Source organism: Dunckerocampus dactyliophorus, chromosome 4, assembly GCF_027744805.1.
Source record: "Dunckerocampus dactyliophorus isolate RoL2022-P2 chromosome 4, RoL_Ddac_1.1, whole genome shotgun sequence".
NCBI lineage: Eukaryota > Metazoa > Chordata > Actinopteri > Syngnathiformes > Syngnathidae > Dunckerocampus > Dunckerocampus dactyliophorus.
The window spans coordinates 16,823,689-16,841,100 of record NC_072822.1 but is presented as its reverse complement, the minus strand read 5'-3'; the positions used below and the strand labels follow the sequence as shown (position 1 = coordinate 16,841,100).

At 40.4% G+C, this 17,412-nt stretch overlaps 1 protein-coding gene across 4 annotated transcripts in view; it reads right to left on the bottom strand.

Moving 5' to 3' along the window:
* Positions 1-17,412, bottom strand: part of osbp2b (oxysterol binding protein 2b) — a 52,835-nt gene that overhangs the window by 5,637 nt on the left and 29,786 nt on the right. For all 4 annotated transcript variants that reach the window (XM_054773223.1, XM_054773221.1, XM_054773225.1 and 1 more), the window contains 8 exons: positions 10,319-10,569; positions 6,243-6,441; positions 4,118-4,238; positions 3,867-3,933; positions 3,256-3,408; positions 1,953-2,198; positions 1,159-1,279; positions 514-617 (listed from right to left, as the gene is read on the bottom strand). In XM_054773223.1, coding sequence (XP_054629198.1) covers positions 514-617; positions 1,159-1,279; positions 1,953-2,198; positions 3,256-3,408; positions 3,867-3,933; positions 4,118-4,238; positions 6,243-6,441; positions 10,319-10,569 — 1,262 coding nt within the window. The remainder of the gene's footprint in view (positions 1-513; positions 618-1,158; positions 1,280-1,952; positions 2,199-3,255; positions 3,409-3,866; positions 3,934-4,117; positions 4,239-6,242; positions 6,442-10,318; positions 10,570-17,412) is intronic.

Here is a 17,412-nt window from a genome sequence, read left to right as displayed (position 1 = left end):
ACTGAAATGTACATAAAAACTATAATTCACATCACAGAACAAGAATTGTCCTAAAAACCCAAATGGGGCCATTGCTTATGTTTGTTTGAACGTAGAGACACATGCAATATGGATAAATATTGTTTAGTACTGGAATTTTGCGAAAGTTTTAATGCGCTTTAGTTCCACATGGCGTCTGAATGTTCTTTGGCAGCACACACTTCACATATTGCAGCGGTATTAACAGAAAACAATGGGAAAACAGTCACTGAAATGTAGCTCCACCTCCTGTATAACTGGCTATCTCGCAGAAAGACGAGGCTTTTATTTGAGCACATGATTTTAGATGAAAACTGCATAAAAATCCCCAGAGATGTTGAAGATTCTTTTTCATGTTTAATGTTTCTTGTTCGCAACACATCACTTCCAAACCACCTAACGCACCTGCAAGCTACTGTGCAGGTAATATGACTATCAGGATCATGCACGGGAGGACTATTGGCAGCTATTGATGAGTAGTGCTTGTAAACAGACCTGGTCAATCCACAGCTTGCCCACAATGATGTTGTGCACTGTGGATGTGACTTTTCTCCACACATAGTGGTTGCCACTAGAGTGGAACTGCAGATGAATGTAACCTGGGGATATAAAAGGACAAAATAAATCTATGAGATATACAGTATCTTATTGTGACATTGCTCTTATAATAGCAGATCTGAAACTAATGATTTGGTCCAAAATCTGCACACATGGTTATGTCTGATAACATGTCTGCTAATAGAGAAAAACATCTCACAGCTAGCCTTAACATGAACTCATCCTGGTAACATAATTCACCAAGAACACTATGTACTTAAGGTTTTTGGGTACAGGACACCTCCAGGGAACAAAGAGAGGAGGCACACAAATACCACGGCATCCCTTCACTGGACTCACAGCTTTTCTGTCCCAATGTAACTGAATCCCTTTAATCATTTTATGTAAAAGGATCTTAAAATGAATAAAGCTGATTTATTATTGCTAACCGTCCTCTGGCTTTCAAGTGTGTAGGAGGGAGCTGCAGGGGTGGACCCCCGAGGGAATTGAAGAGGAGTCTTTTTTAGTTCATGCAGAATTTAGCACTTAATGCTCTTCATTTTGTAAGATTGAGTCTTTGGTTGCAAGAATGAAATGTCTTACCCAGTGGCATTATGGAGAGGTATTTGCCACGAAACTTGCTGGCAATCGTAATTTCCTGCCACAAGGTCCAGCCTCGCTGGGAAATCACATGATGTGCTGCTGCAGGGGGGTGATGACTCACCTTATGAGAGAAATGAATTTCAACTTTAATGCTAAATGAAAACTTAGTAATTGCTAACGTAAACTAAGGCCCTGTTTTTATGACAGAAACGTTTTGGGCTGAAAATGGAAAATGTGTGTTGGCCGTCTGTCTACACAGTAACACCGTTTCAGTGTCTAAAATAGAATTAAACAGAAACTCTTTAGAGGATCTAGTGTGGAAAGATTTGAAATATGAAAAAAAGGAAAATCCAAAGAGCGCACAAAAGCTGCAGTCAATTGCAAATGCGTGGATGGGAAGACCATGAAAACAGTGGTGAATTCTAGAGTACCCATGATCTTCAAAGTGTGGCTTTACTTCACCATCACTTGTGTCGGATAAGCCAACCCATACGCAATGAAGGGCAGTCCAAAGGCAATACAGTTGATGTTTATGTTTGCTGTAGTATCAGTGCCAAGAACGGAAGTGTCTCCACGCATGCACGTGCATTAATCACACAAATCACACTGCCAGCTACTTACTTGGTATATGTACTACATCATTTCTGGTGTTTTCTGCAGTCCCATGTGCATGGAAATTGCTTTCATGATAATACTGTCTACTGTTTTAAAACTATTAAATACTACTATACTACTATTAAACTGGTCGTGTAAAAAGGGCCTAAATATACTAGTATGTGTAGCAATGCTCTTACCTGCTCACACAGTGAGCGGTAGCCAAACTCCTCGAGGCGATCAAGCTCGTAGGTCTCGCCCAGGAGGGGGTTGAAGGGTTTGGCTGTCCGGTGGACAGTAGTGGAGTAGGAAGAGACGGAAAAGGCAGCAACCAGACACATCTGCTCCAGCGAGGAGTCACAGCGTGCTGCCTTATCCAGAAGCTCATGATACTCCAAGTCTTCTGTGAGACGCTGCAGCATCGACAGAGGCTCATTGAAGTTCACCTGTAAGAGTGAAGATGGAAGACAAGAGGGTGAATGTACAATATAGTGAAACATTGGTTAGCGTCTGCCCCGGTTAGCGTGTTTTTCAGTTAATGTCCAAAATTTACGCCACAATTTGAAGTGCAATTTGGTGTAGAATATGGTGCGCGTCTTGTCCTGTAGTATACACTGAGTCCAACTTTGTTCTTAATATATTTTTAATCACAAAACCTCCTTCCTTTTTAGCATCCTATTAGCTAGTGAACAAAATGGCAGTCGGAAAAGAAAGTCAACTGTTACGTCGCCCGTCTATGTCATCAGCGATTGACTCTTCAAAATGTTATGTGCCTTCGACGAATACAACAGACAGTCTAAAGAATAAAACAATTCTAAATTCTGTAATCTAAATTCTGTAAATGAAAGAAAGGTAAGAGTGAACATTTAAAGTTACTTTTACCTTCATTTAAGATGTGCCTATTCCCAAAGACACAATGTGGCAGCGAGCTCAACCACCAGCGCCTTCCTGTTTTGTTATTTCTTGAATTCAATAGTGTTTCTCACTTTCTCTGTCAAATTTTTGGAACTTGCTACTTTATTTGGCGCTATTTTGGGTTATTGAAGTGAGAAACACTATGAAATTCAAGAAGCCAATCATGTCAAAACAGGAAGATGGTGGTGGTTGATCTCAATGCCACATCGTGTTCTTGGGAACAGTCACAGAATCACATCTTCAATGAAGGTAAAAGTAATGTGAGTGTGAATGGTTGTTTGTCTATATGTGCCCTGCGATTGGCTGGCGACCAGTCCAGGGTGTACCCCGACTGTTGCCCCAAGTCAGCTGGGATAGGCTCCAGCTAAACCTAACCTAACGCGTCCCTCATTAGGAGAAGCGGCATAGAAAATGGATGGATGGATGGAAGAGATTAATTGGATTTCAATGATTTCTTATGGGGAAAACTGTTTCGGTTCATGTCCATTTCGGATAGAGTCGGACCTTCTGGAAGGAATTAACCAAGGTTCCACTGTACTTAATTAAATGTTATTGAAACAGAAAACAAAACGAGCCTTGTTCACTTACAGGCATTGGGATTTTGGAAAGCTCCTTGCCAATACAGTTCTTCATGATACTCCACAAATTGAGGGAGTAATTAGGCTTGTCAGGGACACGTGTCCGCCGCTGTCTGCGTGGCTGCAGCTCCTTCCCTGAAACATCGTTACAGCTTGGAGATATCTGAGGAGGGAAATGAAATAAATTCACTCTTTATATCCAAGCTTGACAATACAAACTTTGACAGCCTGAAAAAAATTATCAAGTTAATGAAGGAGAAAATGAATCAGATGTGAAAAGGAACACAAGTCAGTGAACAAGAAGAAGCAGCAATGGAGGGGTGAGAGGAGCAGACGTTGCTACAGCTAATTAAGAAATGAAAAGATGCAAATATTTATCTTAAATACCACAAGGGTGACAATAAGACTGTAGCAAGCACAAAAAAAGGCTCATTGTGTCAGCATACAGGGAATCACTGCTATCTTAAGCAACAAGATGCAAACAATGAGCTATATTCATATGAATACATATATTCATAAATATGATGATATTCCAGCAGCATTAAGTTTACATCATCATGTCAGCATTTACAAGAAATGTCAAAGCTACTAATTAAATTTTTGGGCAAGATGGGCACTTACATGGTCATCCTGGTTCCAGTCGTAGGAATTACCTCCGCTTGCTCCACTTAAACTGCTTTGAGATCGCCTGCAATAGGATGATAATAGAGTCAACAGTCAGCACTAGACAATGAAGTACTGTATACTAAGGTGGGTTTGACAACAGGAAGCTGCAATCCAAAAAACTAAATTATCTAGGTACCTTACATGCATTAGATCCATTATTAACAATTATAACAAGTCTAGTATGTTCAGAAATGAGTGACAGTGACCTGTGCTGTGTGTTGTCGGTGGCAGTCACGGTGATAAATGCAGGGGAATCCTCCATGGCGTCAAAGTACTCAGTATCCTCATCTTCATCACTCGCATCCTCTTTGAGCGGCCTCTCACTCCCTTCGGTCAGGAGAATGTGGAGTGCATATAAATAGCCAGGAAATTCAAACACAACTAACAGGAGTATCACATGGTAACCATTTTGCATTCTACAGGGTGCAGGAGTGAGCGGTATCCAATCATATACTCACGGTCATTAATTAAGAAATAATCAGTAAAATTGGCAATGTTCCCACTGGCATGCATGCTGCTCTGGAGTTCCCTCTGGACTGGCAATGCCATTAAACACGGAACAATAAAATATATTAGGACATGAGAGGCTTTATATTCCCATTTCCTACTATGCCACAAATGAAACAGTAAATGAAGACATTTCGGCTCTCATTGGAGCAGCCTTTATCAGTTCATGCTCAATGACTAGGTGGGACAAGCACTAGTCTGACTAGATAGGACACCTCTAGTCTGAGAAACTTGGTGCAAGATCCAAAGCATTTATCCACTAAAGGATGAGGCATGGTTTCGCTCTTTCGTGGTGTCAAATGACGATCGTTAGAATACAAATGAAGTGAGGCCTCTACCAGCCAACGATGGTCATTTGGGTGGCATCACCTGCATTCCATTCGGATGTTAATGATGGTCATGGACACGCCTGAAAACAAGGTGGCTGTGCCTTGTTTATCTGTTAGAGGCTAAATGATTGAATGTTTAAGGAAGAAATTAAAGGACAGCAATGTGTGTGGAAACAGATGGTGTTGGAGACCTCTCCCTCTGTTTAGATATGGCTTCTCATCTTTAACGTAGATGGCCTCGCTCACTCCTCTTTCAAGCCATCTGTCTTCTCTGTCCAGAATGTGTACATTTTTGTCCTCAAAAGAGTGCTGTTTCTCTTTTAGCTGCAGGTAGACAGCTGAGTCTTGACCTGAAGAGTTAGTCTGTCTGTGTTGTGACATGCGCCTGCTCAATGGTTGCAATGTAAAGATTAGTACATTCTTCACGGCACTGGACAACATACACCGGATTGTTTTTCTGAGCGTGGGGTGTCCTGTCTTTGGGGTGTACCAACCTCTGTCTCAAAGTATTAGCAGGTTTGAAGTGTACTGGTATGTTGTGGTTGTTAAAAATCAGATAGACCCGAAACATACAGGATGACAATGGTATTGTGTTTGCTACTTTTTTCTTTCTACTTTTTTCTCATCTACCTTGCTTTTGTTCTTTCGGGAACAAGATGTATATTTTAGAAACAACCAGCTGGGGTAACCACAGGTCTTGAGGGCATCCCTCGGGTGCTATGCTCTTTCTCTTTAGCCTGTGGGCTGGTGGGAACATTATCAGCTCTGCGTTGTAGGGTTCTGATAATGCCCAGTGTGTGTTCCAGTGGGTGATGGTGGTCAGTGTGCTCTAATGTGGGTTTTCTGTAAACACCAACATGGAGGTCCCTGTCGTCTCCAATGTGGACATCACTATCTACTGTGTAGTTTTTCATTGAAAAGAGCTAAACCATTTTTTCTGGACATGCCTCATCCTGTAGAGGATAAATACTTTAGATCTTGCACCACATTTCTTACACTATTTCTGTCCTATCTAGTGTTTGTCCTATCTAGTCATTGAGCATGAACTGATGAAACCTGCTTGGATGAGAGGCGAAACCTTAGCCCAGTTGCAATCGATTCAATGCCCTGAGAATACAGTGGCCTGGATGAAAATATTCACAGGCATGAAACAGTAAAGGTATGGGTCACCTGATGAATGTGCCTTCTGTTTCTATTGTGATATCTACATTGTGATTATAAACTATTTAATGCAGTATTTTTGGTGCTGTTAAAATAAGAAATAAAACACAACAATGACAATATACATTGCACTCAATGAAGTAATGTATAGTAGTGGTTGAGTATTACGTCATCAGCAGAGTTGCGGGGACAACCTGATGGAGTAAGGAGAACGAAGGAGAACATAACACAAAACTTGCTCTCTGACAAGATGAGGGATGTCTATAATCTCGAGACTGGTGTTACATTGCTTTGAGCCAGTAAACGGATAAAGAAGCCGGTCAGCCAGGCCTACCCTTTTTGTTGGTAGGGGCACTGGGTGTGCTGGACGCAAGCGTAGGTGCCTCTCTCCACGCTCGCTCCAGACTGTTGTGCTGCTTGGCTAGCTGCTCGATGGTCTCCTCCAGGTGGGTGCGCTGCTCTCGCTCATACTGCAGCGCCCGCTGCCACCTCCTACTATGAGTTTCGGCTAGCTCCAGGAAGTCTCTACAAGCCTGGGGAGTCATAAATATGACATTTTCTGGTAAAAGACTGATCCTTTTGGTGCTTCCTTTTCGTGTAAACAAAAAGAGCAGATTGAATATGACCCACACTTTCAGTCTGATTGCATGGCAAAGGACATTTGAGTCAAGAGGGAAGATCATCATTCCTGCTGTACTCTGACTGCTGAGAGGTTACTTCAGATCAGACAGAAAACAACTTGTCAGCATTTGTTGGCACTGCCTGACGTCCTTGCCACACAGTAAGCACTACAGCAAGTCAATGAACCACAACACCTTAGAGCTGAGAACAAGCAAGAAGAAAATGTCATGTGACTGTCATTACACCAACACAGGAGGGGCCGCTGGAGGAACGCTCTCCTGTATTGCAACCCAGCATTTCTGTAATGTTAATCATTATTAAAGTAAAAAAGAAAGAAAGATATGTATAATGAGTTTTAAATTTAGAAAAAGTATTTCTACAATTATTGCCTGCTTCCAATTAATGCCCCGTTCTCTTTGCTTTCTACATAAATAAATGCTATAAAGCTGATTCTGTTAATTAGAGCATTTACGGTTTAAAACATCTTTTACATGGATCTATAAACCTTAAACAAGGACATTGTTCTTTTAGGGAAAAACACACACATCAGGTATCAATCAATCAAAAATATTGTAAAAAATAATTCCAAAATTCTACTATTGCACTACTGTAATATTTCCCTAGAACTATGATTATAATAGTATTTTTGACAAGATGAGAACTAAAAGCAATTAATCTACGTGAAGCCAAAAAGATTCATGATACAAATATTGTGTTAAAGTGCATTTTTATTTGATAAATGGGTATCTTGCGCCAGGAAATAACACCAGAAAGCAGCAAAATACCCGGATATATAAATACCTTTCATTGTTTTTACAGTGTGAAAATGATTTCCCTGATGGATACTCACTAGAGATGTCAATTTCTCTTTCTCCCTGATCTTTTTGGGCAATTGCGAAAAACTGCTTCTAAAGGCTCCTGGTAACATCTAACTTAATTTATGACCCCTGAGCTAAAGCATTATAATCAACTTTAAATTCAGAACACTGGATATGCATGGATTGTGAACCGGTTTGGACAAGGAATATTTTGCCAAAACATACAAAATAATGATAATAGTCAATGTATTTGTAAATTAATATCTCTTAACGAGATATTTTGCCACTTTCTTGTGCTGCTAAAAGATTCACATTTACCAAAAATGCAATTACAATTACCGGTAACTCACAAACTATCCAAGGTATGCATGATTTAGAGCGCAAAACTGCTAAAAACACAGAAATATATACATATATGACACTCAGGACATGAACTCCATTTTATGTCTTACCTTCAGTGGTCAAACATGAAGCGTCTGAATGGCTGACGTTAGTATTTCAATTGAAATGTTAGAGATACATGTGACATAAGTCCACTTCCTCACACACGTCTATGAAACTAACATCCACTTAAATACGTACGCCAGTTCCACATTTTTAATGCTGAGTCCCCTCTGCTCGCACAGACTGCTAGTGGCTTCCTGGTAGTGGTGGTGGTGGAGGAGGAGGACAGGGCTGGTAAAGGCTAATCCTGTGGGTACCGGTACTTAAAAGGTCCCTGACATGAGTCATCAACGTCGCTTTAAATGTTATATATTGTTTGTAATTATGTACTACATTGTTCAATTTTTTAAAATCAACGGTAAATTAACAAAAATGACATTTATAGTTCATGGCACCAGCCATGACGAACTAGCTCGCAGTTCAACCTCATTTCCGGAAGTGACATCATCAGAGTAATACCGCTCAGCTAAAGTAGATTGTAGACTTGCTTCAGCATATTTTTCATCAAAATAGTAGTCATGCTAAAACGTTGCTGCTGGATGTTTACAGTATCCGAGTGAGAGTTTTGTTTTCTTTTCCAAAAGAGGAAGGTTTAAGACAACAATGGACGAAGCAAGGGCAGAGAACGAGAGACAGATGGACTCCCACGAGTTCTGCTCTTTGCAGTGATCATTTCACTGACGATTGCTTCGAAGGAACAACAAGAAGTATTTGGCTTGAAAGTACAGTATAAACGCATTTTGGAAAACGATGCTATTCCGCCGGTACACAGGAAAAAAACAACAACGAAGAACAACCTCTACGTTAAAGCTGGCAAAAGAGAGTAAGTCATGTCTTGTTTACATAATGTCTTCTAAACACTATTCTGCGATAGCGACAAGGCTGCAAAGAATTATACATGTTATATGAACATCTTTTTACAGCGATATGTTTACTGTTGGGAGTGGGGGCGGCGGCGGCAAACATTCATCCTCAACGTGCGGCCACATATACAATAAAACAGGCTATAGAAACTCCTTTACGCTCATTAAAAAGCTGATTTAAAATAATAATTGAAGGATAAGCAACTCCAGAGTAATTTACACTTACTAGTCTGTGTTTTGAAGGCGACCAATCTACAGTATTGACACGTCGCTTAAATCTTCGCTATAATCACAGTAAACATCCTCTCTGTCGTACAGCGTCATGTTTACCCGAGTAATATTACCCTGATGATGCCACTTCCGGAAATTAGGCTGAACTGCGAGTGCTAATTCGTCATGGCTGGCGCCATGAACTATAAGTGTAATTTTTGCGAATTTACTCTTTGCTTTAAAAAAATCTAACAATATAGAACATAATTGCAAACCATATATAAAATATTTAAGCAAAGTTGGTGAATCATGTCAGGGACCCTTTAAGAACTGACATACATTAGCAGACTAATTGAACGGGCAACCGCTCCCATCAGTCTGTAAGTGCACAAGTGTACATACACACCCATGCACGTGTCGTATGTTGGAAGTTGGCTCACAACTAAAGTAAATGGACAACAGTGTGACATTTTACTATAGCCAAGGTCGGACCACATGGGTCATTTCATTCCAGTTATAAATCCATTGGAAGAAGCACTTAGAAGTCCACGCACACGACTGCACGAATCCTTACATATTCCAATATACGCTGCCCTGTGCTTGTAGCGAGCCATTTACTGTACGTGACCACAGGGAGTTTGTGCAAGCACTTGCCCTTGTGGCAGAAGCACATTCTTGGCAAACCTAATGGCATTTTAATGACTTTGACAATCCAGGAGGGTTTGTCCTATGACTTACCCAGTTAGATGACATTTCCCTTACTAATCAGTAAGAAAAGATCATGCTATGAAAAAAGACATTCTCTTTTCAAGCAACAGCACTGGATGTGAAGTCCCATCTTAAAATAATTCCTGACAATGTAGTTACAGTATTACGATCTGTTTTTAAATAAACTTGCAGACTAAACCAAAGCTCTGCCCGTTAACATGATACAGGCCCTAAATATAGACAGACAATAACTAGAAACTGGTAAGTGAATAAATAAAGCTATAATGACATAAAACAATCAACAAACCTTGTCTTGCAGTTGTCTGCTTCGAGTCAAGTCTATGTTACTGTAACCCAGAAGGCTGTAACATTCAGCAGTCAGGGGGGGCGATAGGTTTGAAAGAGAGAGGGCTATTCCCCACCCTCATACACACCCATGGTCATATTTAGTGTCACTGCTTCAACACCTCAACTTTCCAAAAGCTCAGCCACAACCCCTCATAAACAGCTGTGTAAATAACAAAAATGGTGCACAGTATGTTGCTGTTATTGTCATTAAGCAAATTGACAAATGAAGCTAAAATTTAGCAAGCAGATATTAGTATTAGAGACAAAAATGCTAAATTCCTTATCTTACTAATTAGAACAGTATCACAGGAAACTACCATCTCCAGTCCACCTCTAAATTTGCTTCTTTAACCTAAAATATAGTTGTGTGCACAGTGTGTTAACATGGGGCTACTCACATTGATCATAGCATTGGAAGTGATGCGAAAGAGGGTGGCTCGCTCGTTGACTGCCTTGATCTTCTCCCCTCCCTCCACAGGGACTTTTAGCCCCTCAAGTTCGCTGAGGGAACGTTGCAAGGCTGCCCCATGCTTGGCGATCAGGTCGTTACATGTGCTGAGGTCATCAAGCTTGCTCACAAGAATCTTTAAAGTTCCCTGAATCTCACTGCGGTCTGACTTGGATGCCGGCTCCTCGTCTTCCGATTCATCTGGAAGACAAGCGGGGTTATTTATTTAAGTGGTATGATATTTTGTGCTGGATTTCAAAATATCTGCACAACCTCACTGATTTCCCAAGTTTCCATTTCATACCAAATAGTGAACCTTCTTCATTGCCCAGCTACCTCCATTGGCACATTTCATATCTTATAAAAGTGTACAGTGCAGGCCGAAAGTTTGGACACATCTTCTCATTCGAAGCGTTTTCTTTATTTTCATTGTAGATACTCACTGAAGGTAATGAATGAACACATGTGGAATTATGTAATTATGTGAAATCACTGTAAATGTGTGATATTTTAGATTCCTCAAAGTAGCCACCCTCTGTTTTTTTGGTAGAGCTGCAAACCCTTGGTGTTCTCTCAATGAGCTTCATGAGGCAGTCACCTGAAATGGTTTTCACTTCGCAGGTGAGCCTTGTTAGGGTTACTAAGTGGAATTTCTTGCTTTATTAATGGGGTTGGGACCATCAGTGGTGTGTCCAAACTTTTAGCCTGTACTGTACATTATACAGAAATAATAATAACTATCATTATTATATAATTTAGTTTGTTCCTATGTATACAATCAGTTTCCTAACACACTGTATACCATTTCAGGGGCAATTGCTTGTCCATACCTACAAGCCTTTGCAGCTCGTGTTTCGAGTGATGCTGCCGAAGAGAGTTTACTTGAGGTTAAACAGAGTATACAAGAAGAGTGCTGCAGCGTCAGCTTTGCATTACTCACTCACATCTGCATCCTCATTGCAAGCATGCACAATCACACGCAGGCAAGGTGGAACTCAAATGAGTAAATGAGACTAAGAGCTGTGGGTTTTGGTCTCAGTAACCTGCTGAACACAGGGTCCAAATTAAACCTCAAACCACCATTCCGATTCAAGCTCTTAATCTTGCAAATGAGGTGAAGCCAGGGCCGAGCCAGAACAATAGATGCTAACGAGCCAGTATCAGAGTCGTTCATACCCAACTCAGGGAGCGACACTTCCCTTTTATCGGAGGTGTTAATAGCAGGAGAGGATTATACCACTACTCCGCCCAGGCTTAGTGTAAGGAACCAATAGGAGGAGGGTGTTGGCACACCAATTCCGCCCACTCTTACTGTATTTAAGGCCTAGGCTACCAGCACTTATTAGTTCGCTGACAAAGCTCTTTGGATGAGGAGCGAAACGTCCGACACCTTCTTCACAGAAGTACAGATGACGTCTCAAGAAGCCTTTCCCACGATAACAAAACTCATGTTTATGTATGTTTATAAAAACCCATAAGCACATATGTTTTTATCACGTTTCTATCATATGACTGTCAAGCAGCGTCATACATTTATTCCCTGTTCTGTACAGTCAAACTATCTAGCAATTTTGATTATTTGTAGTTAGACACATATTTAAAAAGAGAAAAATGTCTAGCAGGAAATACCATCTCAACCTGTATATACTATTGAGCACTGTTCCCTGATAGAAACACCAACTAACTATCATATTTATCATTACCCTAATAATTCTGATTATAAATCAGTTCAATTTTCATTTTCTGTTTGCAATTCCCCTTTCTAAACCGTCCTGTCGCCCCGTTGAGAAAATGTGTTGCATAAATAGTCTTTGGCTTGACTTGTTGCGTTTTGAGTTCATAAATCCCAAAGTAGAAGCATCTGTGTTTATAAAAGGAGCTGATAAAACAAGCCCGTGTGGCAGAGATAACTACAGAAGCGCACTGCTTTAAAAAGAGGAGTGGAAGTGACAGCAAGGTAATATGGAGCAGCTCTCTGTAACAACAAGGTTAGAAAGTCAAGTGAAAGAAGGTGTTGTTTGGCCATCTTCCTCAAGCAGGCAAGAACAATTGACTTTGTCCCACTAAAAAGGTCTATTGTGTCGTGGGTAGGAGAGACACACAGTCAGTGATCAGAAAAAGCTGCACAAAGACAAGAATACTGGCTGAGATCTGTTTGTACAGTTCGGAAGTCACCACATTTTTGCTGACAATATGGAAAAAGTGCAATATTATGTAAGAACTGCCTTTGAAAGTATCCATCCATCCATCCATCCATCCGTTTTCTATGCCGCCTACTATTTGAAGCGAAAATTGGGGTCAAGAGAAGTGAGAAGGGTAAGTGTAAAGAAGGAGAGTTGAGAGGCAAAAGGCATGAGAGAGAAAGATGGGGGGGGAGAGTCTCACCATGTCTGCATTCTTGAGGTTCCATTTTCACTAGGAGGTAACCAAAGTTCAGCTAAGAAGAAGTAGCATACTCACAGACTGCTGAGCTGCAGCCTCCGAATTCATGTGTTAACAAGCAATGGAAGACTCCACACGACAGCCTGTCCGATATGAGATTTTTGGGGCCGATGCAGATACCGATACTGAGGGCTGAAAAAAGCCGATATCAGTTATATCGGCCAATATCCAATATATTGGCCGATAACCGATGTATGAAAGGTATGTAAGAGCATTGATATACACAGGATATATACAGTATACTGTACATGAACATAAATTGTTATGATACCCAAAATACGATCAACACAAAGAAGCCGAAGACTACTATATTAAAATAAGGAAGTTTAATTAACAAGACTGTCAACATAAGGACATGCCTCTTTGTGATTTACTTTTAGGTGTTGCCACAAATTTGGAGTGTTTTGCTTGACTGGAGCCCTGGCTAACTTGCGCATTGCAGATGTTGCACCGAACGCCTGTTGAGTCTTTTATGAAGTGGCTTCACACCTTACTCTTTCCCACAGCCTGTGAAATGAAAATATATACATTAAGTGCATTTTGGAAATTAGCATAGAATTTGATACTATAGTTGACCATTTAAAAATAAAAACAATTGGCTGCATTTGTCTGAAAGTGATAATACATAGACTAGTGTGAGGTGTTTTTTAAAGTAATACATTATTGTTTATAAAAGGCTTATTCACAAAAAAAATCTTACCAATATCATTTAGTCATATTTACTAGTTATTGAAAAGTTCCATCTGCAGCCACTGAGTATTTGCAAACAGCTCAAAAACAAATGCTGTCGCAAGAGCAAACATCAAAAACTGGGGGGAAAAAAGTTGATTACAAACTACTAAAATAACAAATAATCAAAACATGCATCACGTTACTTGACTTGATACAACAAACTAAACTACATTTTAGCAAATTAGCTGCTTTCAAAACATGCAATATATACAATTACAACTCAATACATTTTCAAAATCATTTTAATAAAGACATTAACTTGTGAATGTGTGAGCCCCTGTAAATCCTGCGTGGAAGTATGAAGTGAAGTGGGACGCTGTGTATATCTGCATTTATCTTCTTAGATAATGTCGGTGAATTAAAAGTTGCATCTCACAAAGATACAACTTAAACGACGTTAAAACACATCAGACGCTCTCTAAAACCTAGAATCTTCTCCTCGACAGGGCCCTGACATGTGGCACTAAAGTGTAGTGTTATATTGTTTTACCAAGTCACAGCTTACCGTGGTCTAAAAAAAAAATGCAGTTTCTTTCGGTGTTTCTTTTCTGCAGCCGAGTGAGTTAGGCGGGTAGAGCGCTGCTCTGTCTGTGTGTATGGGGGCGGGGGCAGGTACTCGGGCAGAGAGCAGCACAGAGAGACACACATGAAGGGAGTGACAGAATCTCCAAGCAGCAAAAAAAAAAAGCTAGTATATCGGTTACATGTTCACAGATATTGATTAATTGGTGATACATCATTATCGGCCCGCCAATAAAATCGGCCAGGCCACAGACACAAGCAGCATACATCCAGCAACACTGATGTAAACTCTGGAGATGCGATTCACAACGAGACAGGAGTCGAGGGAGGTGACACAAATCAGTTCACTCTCTACTCAGCTCAACAACTCGCAACAATTCTTTATCAATAACTAAGTGGCTACAGCCATAGGCTACAACAACCACACAAGTACGGTTGGTTGGTTGGTTGGTTGGGTAGGTAGGTAGGTACATACTTTATTAATCTCCAAGAGAAAGAGAAACAATATTGCCCCGCACCGGGGCTCGAACACAGGACCTTTGCAATGGGAGACGAGAGCGCTGACCACACAGCCAAAAGTCCGGGCTTTTGTCCGTGTGGTCAGTGCCACTTATCACAGTGCACAAGAAGAACGGCGTTGATATCAACCCAACTGACAAAAACCATGTCAGGTAATATTTTCCAATAATAATAATAATACCTTTCATTTATTAATATAGTGAATTTCCAAACCAAAGCAATGTAAGTAGGCAATGTTCATTTTGATCTTGAGCAGCCTCCTCAAGATCTGAAATCATCAGAATCAGAATGATCAGAATCAGCTTTATTGACCAAGTATGCTTACACAAACAAGAAATTTGACTTTGGTTAAATTCGCTCTCACTGTCCATGTATACACAGACATTTAAGATATAAATAAATAATTTAAAAAGTAATGAAAAAGTAAGATTGAGTCGTGCACAAGGGATAATAATATAATTAATTCAAGTAAGTGGGTGTGTGATTAATAAACCGGGACATTATTTGCATTTGTAACAAAAGACAGTATTTACATTAAAAAAAACAGGATTCACCTGCCTATCCAGAGTAGCAGTCACCATCGAGGCTGGTTTGTTTTGTGGCATCATGTAATAACAAAATGTTACAGGACAGACAGCTGTCTCTGCAGATGATGTGCCACTTGGAGTGGTTGTGTTTTGTTAGGCTGTTTTTTTTTACCCGCCTGCTTCAGCCCTTTGCAATATTTACAGAACATGAGGTTGTTCTCAAACTCTCTCCAAGAGAAAAGTTTGATCCAATCTGATTTAAACTTGTCAACTTGCTAGCACTGTCGGTAATACCGGAATGAAATGAAAAGCTAGCTGATGATCCCCTCTGGCTCCACACTGTCAGTTGTCCCAGATTTCTCTAATTTCCTGTCCCTCCTTGGTTCCACTTTGAAAATACGACTCATTTTTAATTTTCCACCAGACACAAGGTCAGTCATCTTTCCCGCAACTCTCCAGTATCCAACTGATAACAATTAGCTATGTCAGTGAGTGCAGCTTGTGCAGCTGAGACGTCATCGCGCATCAAAGCGAGAGTTCTGTGTTTTGGAGGTTGGAGACCTGTACATTTATATACAGATGCACAGAAATGTTACTCTAGTTTGAGTCACTCTGTATGGACTTATTTCAAGAGCAAAATGCGAAACATACTTGCACGAGTGCTCCCTTTTTATTTGTTCTACTCGCGCAATCTATGTTTGTAGGCACATATGCGAGTGAAATGCTCGCATTGTACAGTCCTGCATCATAGTACTATGTCCCTATATTGTTAGAACACTAACTACACGGAACTCATTAATACTTCTGCTGGTTTCAGTCGAGTTCGTTGCCAGACAATAAACAGACTTATTACATTTAATTGACTTAATTGGTAAATTGACTATTACTATTAGCATTATGAGCATTCCCTAAGTATACAATAACATGATTCAACAATACCTTACAATCTTGACAAACATAATTAGACAGTTAGTAGTCTTAGTAAAACAGGGAGTGTTTTAGATGGATGCCAGACACAATATATAAAACAAAGCAGCTTCCGAATCTTCATTGAGATCTGCAGTGTGCTCCCTTCTAGCATCAGATGTGAATGGATGGATCGCTGTGACACTATGAAGCAATGCTGTGAGCTAATTACCACACAAGTCATACCTCAAGGGCGGACTACCTCCCTCCCACATACTAGCACCTTGGACAACACCCTGCACCACTGTTCCACCACCACTGTTCCCCTCCTGAGAAGAGGATGACATAAAACGAGCAAAGCATCTTGGATACAAAGTCATGTACGTGTTAGTGTGCACAGTATTAGAGTATTAAGAGAAGGGACACAGGAATAGCCAGGGTACGTGGGAGAGTGGTAACATGGTGCCCAACTGTCAGGACTCGTCTTGCTTGGCCCTGAGGAAAAGCTGACAGATCAGTGGAGGCCTGCCTCCAGCTGAGATGTCACCCTGTGACAACACATGGAACAAAATTTCCTCCTTTCATAAATAGTACTTATATATAAATATAGTGAAAGGGTCTAAATGGTTTTCAAAAAAGTAGGGATGTATACTGAATTTTAGGCCTACAATGTTATAACAAAAAGCACACCACTGACATATTTAGTGATATAAAATATATTTTTTGTTATGCGTATCGTATATATGTATTACATTATAACGAAGGCTGAAATGTCACCTACCCTAATAATGTATGAGTATTGCACAGTAGCGTTGATGGAGAGTGAAGAAGAAATCCAATATATGAAGAGTCTATATAATGAGAGAAGAGCACACACACACACACAAGATGAAAGGATGGATCTCCAGGGGGCAGTAGTGCAATCCTGGCAGGTAATTGCTAACTGACTCTATGCATCACAAGAAGACAAACAGAGGAGACGAGAGGTTAAAGCAAGTAGCACAGCACTCAGCTCTGCACAAGCAAATAACAGTGTGTAAAGCAACTCATCAAAATCCATCAAAGCTGTGTAGCACAGCTCTGACTGTGTAAGCCAGTCAAAAGTACTGAAAGCAGCAGAGGAAGGCGTCATCATTGGAACAATTAAGCAATGAGTTTTACTTTTAACATTTCACTATATGCTAAAAAGACAAATGGGAAATGTGTTTTATCCTGATAGTCACAAGAATAAAAGCTAATAGTTTATTGACTGTTTCGTTAGAATTTTGCCGATGTAGCGTTTGTATTGACAAGGCTGTGTTGTATAGTCAGCGGCATCTTCGACTAGCCAGCCAAGCTGCCATATGGTCAATGTTCATATCCCGTAATGAGAGCTAGTAAGATATTGGTATTTTAC